Below are 11,837 nucleotides of genomic sequence, written 5' to 3'. Positions count from 1 at the left end.
AAGAGAACCGCGTTCTCGTCATTGTCCGTGTCTATAGAGACGTATCGTCTCACCGAGCTTATACCATATCTGTTCAGAATGGTAGTCAGTTTACTTGTAATAGACATAGATTTAGCTAGCTTTGCTACCTTCGCTGATGTGACGACCGGTGTGTTTCTTTTGGGTAGAATCGTAAACTGGTAGGTAGTCTATTTAGCCAGACTCATCTGGCGACCCAAGTAAATTGTGGCAGTGTCCTATCTCTAGTCTCCAGGGCACTCAGTCCTCAAAGGTAGAATAGATCAAATAGATCAAACTTCTTTATTATCTACATAAGGTTCCTCAAAATGTCCTCTTCGTGCGTTATAAGTATACTTCTATACTAGGTACCTATGTATGTCCTCTGGACCTAAGTGTGTACTTACATACCGTAGCGGGAACCCCTGGATCACGGGAATGATTGGATGAAGCTTAGAATGACTTTATTGAATGAATGATTCTAATATAAAGAATGGTTTCTCCTAATTTCTATCGATCTTATGCATGTAATGCTTCTATAAGGTTTAGAATCATTCTCGCGATCTAGGGGTTCCCGCTACGGTACGTACGTGACAGAGATTAGGTATTCTCCTGGCTTCCATTGCTTCAAGTTTTATCTAAGTCATATCGTGACCATGATAAAGCTATTCTAATATCACAACTAGTACATACCTACCTAGGTACAGGCAGCAACAGAGTAGGATGCCAACGTACATCACAAAACAAAGAGGATAAAGGGGTAACGGCACCCCTACTTAGTTGGACCTCAAGCTCACCATGGGACCCATCAATAAAACCACGATCAAAATTCAACAAAGTAAACACAAGACCAAGCCCAATGTCACAACCCATACAAACCTACAAGCACCTTCACCTCACGCATCACACAGACAAAACCCACCCGTCCAAAGACTGACAGGCCGTCAATCGACGCAAGATTATTATATACCATTGATATCAACCCCATTATAGTAAGCCAACCCGGCCTCTCCCACAAAAGGGAAAGCAGCCCTTCTACATGCTGAATTATCGTGCTTCCTTTCTTATCAGTGTGTAGCTGATGGAAAGACCCTACTATCAAAGCCCCCCGGTGTCTTAAGGTTCGCGACGCCCTTGCTTCTATGGCAAAACACACACCAAGCCGTACCAAGATTTCCGGGACTATGTAAAAACCCTTTTCCCCTTTATTGACACAAAATGCTGCACTCCCGTCAGCCTTAGCTACGCCCGTTTTCTCCGAAACCCAAGTTCCACATCACTTCTGAGAGACCCCCCCTGGTGGACAGAAAGCGATGAAGAAAATTTTTAGACCAAATACAAATGTCGTTCCATCGTTATTATTCTGTGGTTCCAAGTGATGCCTTGAAAAAAGGTCCCTTGAAGATATCGGGTATCCAACCGTAGTTGTTACTGCTAGGGTCGCCGAGAGCGTTGCCTCAAAGTCAGCAAATTCCTCACTACGGGCTAGCCCATCCACCGGCTACATCAACCCATTCCGCAAGACATGATCCTTCCTTGCCCTCAACATCCACGATATCAGTATCGCAACGGCAACGGCAACCGACACCGTTCTCCTTCTCGGGATCCCATTGGTCCCAGTATTCATCTTCCTCGATTCGCTTCCTCTCTTCGGGGGTTGTCTTCTCGAGGTAGGGTTCACGTGGAAGTTGGCGAGCTGGAGCGTTTGCCGGGCAATGCTGGATGGTAGTATGTCGGTAACCGAAGTCACGGAAGTAATGGATATCCTTGGGACCTAATAAAATACCAGCGGCAAGAGAATGGATAGGAGCATCACCCCACTAGAATGTGGTTAGCAACGCTGTCTTTATTTTAAAACTTGGGTTCACTTACTCGTTCCATCCAGAAGCCACCACTGCGGTCCATCATCTCAAAGAAAGCCTTGTACTCCGGACTTCGGAACCAGCTGAGCTTCGCGATTTCGAAGTTGGACCAGAAATGACACATGTTGTAACTCTCACCCTCCATAGCTTCCGGATCAATTTCAGGTAGATTCATCCGGCCGGGGTCGGTACGTAGAATTTCCTCAGGTAGAGGAGGCTTGTAGTTGGGATCGTTCTCGGGAGGTGCTGGCTTCTCTGGCTTGGGCTCGACAAACATTTCCCAAAGTCCTTGAGATGTGATGTTGTTAAGACGCTTGTAAGCAGAAGCATAGCGGAAGATGTTGGGAACAGTTTCTCGAAGTTCCTTGACAGCGATGGTAAATCCATAAGTCTTGTTGTACTCGATCATCTTGAGGAATGGGTCACTAGATATCGGGGTTAGCGAATACGGACGACAGCAAGCAACATGGAATGGTTAGACATACTAGGTGATGTCGCAGAAGTACTTGATCTCGGGCTCCAATCGCCAGTACCATTCGTATTTGGCAAGAAGCGGGTGATCGTAGAAGAATCTTAATCCGTGTTAGTAGTATTCGAGATCCATAGTATTCGGTATATATTTACCCAGAGTAGAAGCGGCACATGGCGTGATAGCTCTCAAGACCACCGTACATGACAGCAGCATCTCCTTGTTTAGCAATGCCTTCCTTCGCAATCTTGGGGTCGATCCAATCGGGGTATCCCCACATCTCGGCGCCAACCTTGCCAAACTCGACGGGAGCGGAGGTGTAGTTGCGGATAACGTCTTTGAACGTCTGGTTGAAGTCTCCGTCGTTCAAGAAGACATAAGGGTAATGGTACCATCGGTTAAAGTGTCGTTCGATAGACTTGACCGATTGGATAACACCGTCCAACTCCTTATTTCGAGCAAGGACGACAAACGCGCCATTCACTCTCTTTGTCGTCGTGTCCGGCTCGAGACAGCCGGTAACGAATACCTTATCGTGCTCTTCGCTAATCTTTCTGTTTGAGGATGCGGTAGTTAGTGGATCTGAACTGTATGACGGCAGATATACATGTAACAAGAAAAACGTACCGAATAGCCGGAGGAGCACCGGCCGGCATTAATATTCTGCCCGGAGAACTCGGATGTCTAACAAATAAGACTAGGATAAGGACCACGACGATACATGGGAATAAAACAACCACGCCCAGAGGAACAGATATACTAGAGTTGCCTTTTAATCGTAGAGGTCTTCTGAAGAAGGCGAGTCGCGCCGTTAATCTATTTTGTGGAGGTCTCTTCTCGCCTGTTGTGGGAAGTTGAGTAGGGCCCATAACTGCAGGCACACGCCTGTAGGCGCGCCTAAGCAAATCCATAATGGCGGCTTAGCGACGCCCTTCCAAGCGCCGGTTGGTGAAGTGGAAAGCAACAAGCAATTGGAATAGAACAGAGGTAGGTTCTAAGCTAGTAGTGTTGATAAGTAGGAGATGTTTATGTCGTCTTCGTCGCAATCGTGATTATTCTATTCAACCATGGAAAAAGACCGGGGGTATTTCCACCTTCCGTAATCTATCGGTGTAGGTCCGCCTTGGTGAATTGCGCAAAGTAGCGAACGACACAAGGGATTAAACCCTCTCGAAAGATTCGATAACGGTAATGGCGATGGTAGCAAAGAAGGCTACGCAATGTTAGAAGAGTAGAAGAGTGAATTGTGGGTGTGGATGCGGGTGCGGACAGCTGGATAGGTGGTCAATACGCATACGCGTCAGACTTGTGTCTTGTGTGTCTGGTGGCGTCGCTCAAACCCGTCAACGAGTCGAACTAAATCGGATCAATCTAACAGATCGTAAACGACTGCATTGGGGCCGCCGATTAAGTTGAATGGCAACAAACCACGAACGACGTGCGGGATGTTGCCAAGGGGTGATGAATAAAAAAAAGGGGGTTTGGTAGAAGATGGATTGGGAAGCAGATAATGGATACGAGATCAAAAAAATTGAGATGAGATGAAGGGGTACAGAGTACAGTAAGAGAAAAAAAATAACTTAGGACGGTTACTTTCTAGGTTGCAGGTTGACTGGTTGGTTACTGGATTGCTAGGTACAATACAGTGCCCTTGACAATAACTTTTGACAGGCGATGGCGAAATTATGCTCGGACTCATGCTTAGACCAGGGGCTTATCACCAATCATGTTTCGAATAATAAAAGGAGATGGCGCTGAGACCACTAACATTCACTAAAACTCACTAAAAATACGAGCTAGCAAAGTATGTATCTTGTACTGAGGCTGAGAGATACAAAGGTACATAACAGGTAATGATCTTCAAAATGAGTAAAGTTTTTCCGAACATCTGAGGCTTTGCTGCTCGCTGATGTGGCTTGCTTACATAAACCAAGATTCAACGATATCTAAAAATAGATTCCACCAAATTTCCCCTTCCATGTTCTAGAACACTCACAAATTCACATAATATTGATCAAAAGCTGCTAGTGATGGCCTCATTTTTGATATACCTCATTACCATTAGCTTGGACAACGTGAGCTGGAAGATTGAGGTTATCCCCGTTTCTCACGTTTCTCGGCCTGCGCAAGCCAAGGATGATTGATTTACCGTTTCTTGCGTGTGAATTATCTGGTTTAAGTTTCCTAGCACGAATTGATGCCATTTTTGCAGGACAAGCCTACTCGTCAAGTTGGTGACTTTCTGGATATATGAATATTTGAAGATGGCACTCAAAGACTAGGTAATGATGATAGTACAAACACCTATAACACCATTGCCAAGGTTATCGCAAACAAGCGTATTCGACTCTTAGTCAAAGCTTATACGCTTATTCCACTGGGAATTGATAGTCATCAAGCCTCATGAAGCAGGAAGGGCATTCCTGGATTCACCATACTTCTTCAATCGACATGTCTATCTTTTCGTGGGGAACATATCTCATGCAGGAAGACTTAGCCCTGGATACTCCTATCTTGGTTCTAAGCACGACATATTATGTGGTTCGATGAATATATGAAGCATTATTGGAAAAGCGTCGTCTCGCGATAGACACCTCCAAAATTCTTGATAAGAACAATCTTCGAGAATTACGATATCAGAATATGTTTCCTAGTAAAGGATGCCGTGAGATCCGAAAGTTTTGTTGGCTGGCCGTTTCCCCATATTAACTACCACTCCCCTCTCGATCTATCCGCAACGAGTCTCTAAAAGAGTGCGATTCCTCCTCAAAGGTGGGCGGTGAGGGGAGATGATACATGAAGCATCTTACCGTCAAGGATATATCATCGAGGCTTACGACGCTGCCCTGGCTATCCTATATTACTTAGCCCCCAAGAACACTCTCTATTTACCAATGACGTCTAACTTTCTTTAATTATTCATATTGGCCATTCGTTACACTGGCAAGGTCGTTTCTTCTTAATCTGCCGGCACGAGACGAATGACCGCGGAGACCCGAGGCGAGACTCGTTTTTGGAGTCGCATTTTATCTTTCCGCCTAATTACATCAATAAACCAGTTGCCTCCGCAGACCGAAAACAACAATACCTCATTCTATCATCCACGTAATCCAACTGACCTATAGCTAAAGCAGACATGGTATCATCGTTGCTATGTAAGGAAATCTTGATCGCCATTGCCTAAACTAGGTCGACCTGTCACCGGTCTACCCAATCATGGCTTCCCCTTGAACCAGCATCTCAAGATAACCACGCCTTATTAATTGCTTAAATGTGTTAAGCATCCCGGTTCGTGGACACTCCGCATTCGAGATGGTCTCCAACGGAGCATTGCTTGCATCACTAGGGGGTGGTTGAAGGGGGCAAACTGTAGATCTGTTGGTATATAACACGATACTTCCTCGAGCCCATCCCATCGCGGCTCTTTCCAAGGACTTGGCTCTCTGTCAGGTGACTAAGATTAATTACTTAGTTCTATAATTATCGTAAGTCAGATATCAGCATGCGTTTGTTGACCACTGTTTCGGCGGTAGCTGCCTTGGCAGGCCAAGGTGAGTAGTTCTGCTTCTCGTAGTGTCGGAACACCCATTGATGACAAGGTCACCAGCTCTGTCGCAGGACCCTCCCACATTCCCATTCCCAACCTCCTGCTCTGGTGTCGCTGCGCCAGCATACGCCTTCACCCTCGACTCCGGATGGCAGGTCACCAAGATCGCCAGCGGTCTTCGTCAGCCGCGAACCATAATCTTTGACAACCTCGGCCACATGCTAGTGTTGCAAGCCACCTCCGGCGTTTCCGTGCACACTTTCGGCGCAGACGGATGTGTTAACAGCACGAAGACCCTCATCCAGAGCTCCGGTCTCAACCACGGTCTCACTCTTACGCCCGACGGCAAGACCCTGTATGCTAGCTCCCAGACGACAGTCTGGTCATGGACGTACGACGCGACTGCATTAACGGCCACGGGCCAGAAGACCATAATTACCGGCATGGGTCAGGGCATTCACTCCACGCGAACCACCGTTGTTTCTCCCAAGAACCCAAACCTGATTCTTGTCTCTGTCGGCGCTGCTTCGAACTGGGACAACCCGACCATCGACCCGAAGGTCGGCCGTGCGATCGTCAAGGTCTTCGATGTGAGCCAGGTGCCCGCCAGTGGCTACTCGTACAATAGCCAGGGCACCGTGCTAGGATACGGTCTACGTAACGAAGTTGCGCTCGCATTCGACCCGAACGGTCACGTGTGGGGTGCCGAGAACAGCGGAGACGACTTCAGGAGAACCGTGAACGGCCAGGCGACTGACATTCACATCGACAACCCTGCCGAGGAGCTGAACTACCGTAAGTTGCCCAACAAATCTAACTATACCCTTATTCCCCCCCCCCGAGAGAGAACATCCTTTTGGGAACTGACACCAAATCAAGTCGGCGACCCCGAGAAACCCCTCGAGAACACCTGGTTCGGCTACCCGACCTGCTTCACTGTCTGGGAACCATCCAACTTCCGCGACAACACCGCGCTCAAGACAGGCTCCCAATTCGTCGTAACACCCAACACGACCTTCAACGACGCCTCGTGCGAAGGCAAGGCCAACCCGCCACGTCTCGCGTTCCCCGCGCATATGGCACCCATCACCAACGTGTTCGACCCAGCCGGCGAGAACATGTACGTGACCTTCCACGGCAGCTGGGACCGGCAGCCGGCGCAGGGATACTTCGTAGCCGAGGTACCGTTCCAGAAGGGCGCCGACGGCAACTACGAGCCCGTCGCCCCGCAGGACAGCAAGACTGGGTTCAAGAACATCATCGGCGCCCAGAGCCCGGGCTCCTGCAACTCCCCCTCACTCACCATGAGCACCTGCTGGCGTCTCGCCGGGCTCGCCTGGGACCAGGCCGGCAAGAGGCTCTTCATCAGCTCCGATAACCAGTCCTCCGGCGAGATCTTCGTCTTGCAGAAGAAGGCTTAGATAGATGAGGCTGTGGTAAGTTAGGGGTATCTACCTAGGCCAGTGTTATAGGAGGGGAAGCAGGGGGTCTATATGGAAGAGGGTAATAAAGCGTGTATGAAGTTGAAGGGTTCTCGTAGACTTTCTACCTTCCCTCGTTTGTACATACAAGTTCACGGATATCGCTAAATTCTAGTGAATGAAGAGCTTTGCAATACATGATCTCAATTTTTTTCTGCTGCCATAATTAATTTTCTTTGAGACTCGCACCTCCCCTCTCTTGACGTAGGGAACTTGAAAGGTATTTGATCAAGAAAAAGAAAAATACGAGGTGCTAGGGTTGTGCCGGAGTTTTACGAGGCGAGTTGTGCGACCTGAATACTTAAACGGGTGGCCGTTTGGGTGGCACAATAATCCGAGTTTTAACCGGATTTCAATCTTGTAAGACATCCATGGATCCAAGGGTGGCCGTCGTCCGATAGGCACGAGGCCTTAATCAGGTAGGAGGTGGACAATGTTGTTAGAGAAGCGTTGTTGGCGCTTCTAGATAGAATCTAGAATCTAGATGCTATCCATATCCATATAGTGGGGACAGATCCTGGCCCCAGTTATACCCGCACCAAGCCGCCGTCCGCGGCTCCACCAAAGACATCTTCAAAGTTATTGTAAATAGCTCCTTCCAAGTTGCTTTTACTTTTCATATCAATTAATCTGCGTCCATGCAATTACTTTCTCAGAGACCAAAGACCGCACACATTACCGGTACTTTCAGCCTTGCGCAGACCCAACCCACCCATACAATAGCCCAATGTCGTCCCAACCAAAAATAACCTCCAAGAACCTCTCCTACTCAACCGACCTCCCGCCCTTCCTAGCCAAGCTCCGCGGCCAGCAGGAACGGGATCGGAACTCCGACTCTCCGGACCCCATCCTCGCCGCGCGACGACGGGCAGCGCGCCCACGATCCGCCAGCGAAGAAGCCGAGGACGCGCCTCTCGTCGTCGATGAGGCGGGGAACACCATCACCTTCCCGTCTGCTGCGGACGCGGACGATCATAAGACAATAGACGGGGTTATAGACGGCGGGGATGCGGAGAATACCAAAGAAAACAGGAAGGAGAAGGAGAGGGAGAAGGTAGCTGCCATCGGCGCAAGCAAGAAGCGCAAAGTCGGGCGTGTGGTCGGTGGCGATGAGGAAGAGGAGCCTAACGGCACTACAACCACAACCACAACCCGATCCCGAATTGAGAAAGAGAGCTCGTCAAAGTCGAAGGATAAGAAAGAGAGCAAGAATACCGCCGACTCTAACTCAAAAGACGCGAAGTCCGGCTCGAAGCAGGGCAAGAAGAAAGCGAAGAAGATTAAGCTTAGCTTTGGCGACGACGGTGATTGAACGGGCCGGAGAATGCTAAGGATCGAATTCACTCGACTGTTACGGGGAACATGGGTATTCGCCAACAAGACGAGGCGATACCCAGATGGATGACTGCCTATAGTGGCTGGCAGACTCTGCGCGTCTCGGATCATGGTCCCATTATCCATTTCCCACCTCGTTGGTATGCAGTAATACCCGCTAGCCTATCAGCCCATTTACAGCTAGTCATAATCAAGTGGCTGAGAAAAGCGCGGGGTTCCAACACGACGAGATACCGCATTCCTCGCGAAGGTAGACATGGCGCAAAACCTGTCTAAGACAGAAAAACACTTAAACATGACAAATGGATTCTACGTCATCAACAACCTCGATAGAGATTGCGGGGTTTTCGTGGCTGGTCTTGTGGAAGAGTTGGAAATGAGCTTTACGAGTGTCGCCATACCGATATTCCAGTTCTATACCAGCCAGGTATTGTATAGCTGGCAATGAAAGTGAGGATATCGAAACATAATCACCACAAGTGCTACCACCATATAGAATATCATCGAATCTTATTCCATTCATATATTCGTGTGAATTGTGTAGTATATACAACGTAGATACCTATTAATCGACCTTTTGTCGCGACGGCTCTTAATCCTATTCACCCTCCTCTCCTCTTCGCTCCTCCAACCCTCCCCTCTCCCAAAAAGCAATCGCTGTCGGTGCTAATACCCTAATATTGAAATACCTGAAGTAGGCTTAATATGTTTGTCCAATAAAAAAAACCCCACGTATGAGTTTCTCCCAAGAAAGCCGAGACGCCTAGCAAATGCAACCTGCTCGCCATCTTTTCAGACCACTTCGTAATAGACGATCTCCCCGTTTTCGCTCTCTTCCTTCTCGCTCTCCGAGAATTCCTCGATCCCAGGTAACTAGTAGCGGGACATTCGGTTCCCCGAAGGCGAAGAAGAGTGGTCGTATGGGCTTTGGCCGTAGGATTCGTCCATGTACACAGTCGTGCGGCGGTCCTCTTCGGGTAGGAGTTCCTTCACTTCCCAGTTGTTCATCCGCGTGCCGACGGAAAACTCGAGGTCCTCTTTTGTGATCGAATCCCAATACTATAATTTTATGATTAGAATACACGTAGAAGTCGTGATATATAGGAGCGAATCTCACCTTATAAACCATCATAGTAGAGAGCAGGTTGCAAATAGTCGTAAAGAACAAGCCGTCCACGTAGTGACTTGTGGCCTGGCAAATCGTGGAGCTAAACACATACAAGATGACCTGGCCCACGACGAAGAAGAATATACCAAAAGCGATATCTCCCAACGGCCAACGGTCCTCCAAAGTCCGGACAACGAGCAGAATTTGCAAGGCTATGTAAATAACGAGCTGCACGCCGTTGAGGAGATATAGCACCGTGAATAGCCCAACGGTATTTGCGGGGCCCATTCCAGCCCATGATTTAAATGTAGCTAGCGATACCAGGAACGTGACGACAAAGGCAGCGAACGAACTGACCCGGAGCATCCACACCGACAAGGGAGTACCATCTTCGTAGAGTTGAAAGCCGACAAATCCGTTGATCAGCAAGCAGGTGACCAGCGCAGACGTGAGACCGCCCTGTATGGAGACGAAGTAAGGATACGGATCGGAGCCAGGGGGTACGACACCGGCGTCGACTAAAAGCGAGAAGAACGACAACAGCATGTAGAAGTAGAAGAAAGCTAAGATCTCCTTGCGACCGACGGCGGTAAATTTCCCTCGGATATGCAATATCATCACCACGGTCATGCCCAGGGCGATGATGTGCATGAAGCTCGACGCGCCTTGGAATATGATCGTGTTCGCCAGCTCGATATTTCGCGCAAAGCAGTCGGTCTCGATCCCGACGCCGCTGGAGATGGAGGTGATGGGGCCGACGGATGGACACAGCGGCAGAGGTGCCGTGTGGCAGATGTCGGTGAAGTCGCCGAAGCCGCCCATCTTGTCAGCGACGGGCGACTATGGGAGTTCGGGATGTCGTCGGGTCGTCGGGATGACTACGAGGTAGGCGGACGGGAGGCGGAGATGGGAGCGGAGACACGGGAGGTTATAGCGAATGATATCGACGATATACAAGCAATAGTAGTAGTTATTCGACGGAGGGATACGTCGTGGATGACTGGTCAGAGCTGACCGAGCCCGGGCGGATGATCAAGAGATGGAGAATCGAGATGATCGGATCCTAAAAGAGGAAAACGAAAGTAAAAAGCGAGGTTAAAAAAAGCCAAGGGTGGAATTAGTATTCATTAATTAACGGAAGTATATAATTGTGTATCTGGAACGAATGACTGTTAAAGCGTGCGAATGTAGTGTGCTATTACCCTCCTATGTCATGGCCAGGGTTTTACTTCGTTGCTCGGCCAAACGAGTGGGCTGAAGATGGGCTGGATGGGATTGAAAGTTGGAAGTTGGCTGGAGATGGAGTAATCGGTAGACTGTTGCCATGGAAAATTGAAAAGGGTGAGACAAGACCGACAGGACGGGGCTGACCAGGGACCCGCTAAAATGACCCATTTAAGAACCCACCAGATGAGATTTAGCAGGTATTTTTGGGAGAATGAATGGCTGTGATGGACCGTGCTCGTGTTCTTCGGTGGTTGGGATTGGCTAGATTTCATTAGATCGGTCACGACTTGCCATTCTTAATTGAAGAATAATAGATACTTTAGCCTGATTAGGAGTAGCGCATATCTGGTACGATCGCCAATGTACCTGCGTATCTGTGGTCGAACCTTGAAAAGGCTTGAATGAACCTTATGTTTGGATGTATTTGAATTCTAAATCGATTTTACATGATGCTATTCGCACGCTATTCCTCTATCTTCTTTAAGCAAAGCTTAATGTATCCTATGAACGACAGGATGTCTGAGTTTCTACCAAGCAACCCAGTCACAACAAAGTTACGAAAATGAGACCAGCCATCCATCTATCTGACCCTCCCTACCAACCCACGTACCGTATTATCGGTAATGAATAAGCGCCCACCAGCTCCTTACCTGAACACTTAACAGTGCTCTATTAAAAGCGTATTGGCCTCCTCGTTTGAATATTTGTACAATCACGGAATTCTTGTAGGGTTACGTTGATTTAGCCATGATCGGTGTTCTTTCTCACCTAGAGAACCCGAATATTCGCCTGGCTGGGATATAGGTAGAGG

The 11,837-nt window shown here is 48.5% G+C and overlaps 4 protein-coding genes across 4 annotated transcripts; 2 read left to right on the top strand and 2 right to left on the bottom strand.

Moving 5' to 3' along the window:
* Positions 1–1,204: 1,204 nt before the first annotated feature.
* On the bottom strand, positions 1,205–3,502 carry GGS22DRAFT_79890 (glycosyltransferase family 15 protein). Its single transcript, XM_047968128.1, has 5 exons — positions 2,956–3,502; positions 2,484–2,882; positions 2,345–2,431; positions 1,870–2,284; positions 1,205–1,817 (listed from the first exon to the last, which is right to left on the bottom strand). The coding sequence occupies exons 1-5, from the start codon at positions 3,237–3,239 to the stop codon at positions 1,476–1,478; spliced, it is 1,527 nt and encodes a 508-aa protein (XP_047814601.1). The 5' UTR covers positions 3,240–3,502; the 3' UTR covers positions 1,205–1,475.
* Positions 3,503–5,181: 1,679 nt separating this feature from the next.
* On the top strand, positions 5,182–7,690 carry GGS22DRAFT_79856 (soluble quino protein glucose dehydrogenase). The gene is made up of 3 exons (XM_047968127.1): positions 5,182–5,879; positions 5,936–6,670; positions 6,755–7,690. Exons 1-3 carry the CDS (start codon positions 5,831–5,833, stop codon positions 7,294–7,296), a joined length of 1,326 nt encoding a protein of 441 aa, XP_047814600.1. The 5' UTR covers positions 5,182–5,830; the 3' UTR covers positions 7,297–7,690.
* GGS22DRAFT_79851 (uncharacterized protein) lies at positions 7,690–8,824 on the top strand. The gene has a single exon (XM_047968126.1). The coding sequence runs from the start codon at positions 8,084–8,086 to the stop codon at positions 8,666–8,668; it is 585 nt and encodes a 194-aa protein (XP_047814599.1). The 5' UTR covers positions 7,690–8,083; the 3' UTR covers positions 8,669–8,824.
* A 367-nt stretch (positions 8,825–9,191) lies between these two features.
* GGS22DRAFT_174165 (chitin synthase export chaperone) lies at positions 9,192–11,095 on the bottom strand. The gene is made up of 2 exons (XM_047963036.1): positions 9,809–11,095; positions 9,192–9,750 (listed from the first exon to the last, which is right to left on the bottom strand). Exons 1-2 carry the CDS (start codon positions 10,619–10,621, stop codon positions 9,565–9,567), a joined length of 999 nt encoding a protein of 332 aa, XP_047814598.1. The 5' UTR covers positions 10,622–11,095; the 3' UTR covers positions 9,192–9,564.
* Between the last annotated feature and the right edge of the window lie 742 nt (positions 11,096–11,837).

Source organism: Annulohypoxylon maeteangense (genome assembly GCF_022496945.1).
Source record: "Annulohypoxylon maeteangense strain CBS 123835 unplaced genomic scaffold GGS22scaffold_23, whole genome shotgun sequence".
NCBI lineage: Eukaryota > Fungi > Ascomycota > Sordariomycetes > Xylariales > Hypoxylaceae > Annulohypoxylon > Annulohypoxylon maeteangense.
This window is presented reverse-complemented; position numbering and strand designations above follow the sequence as displayed.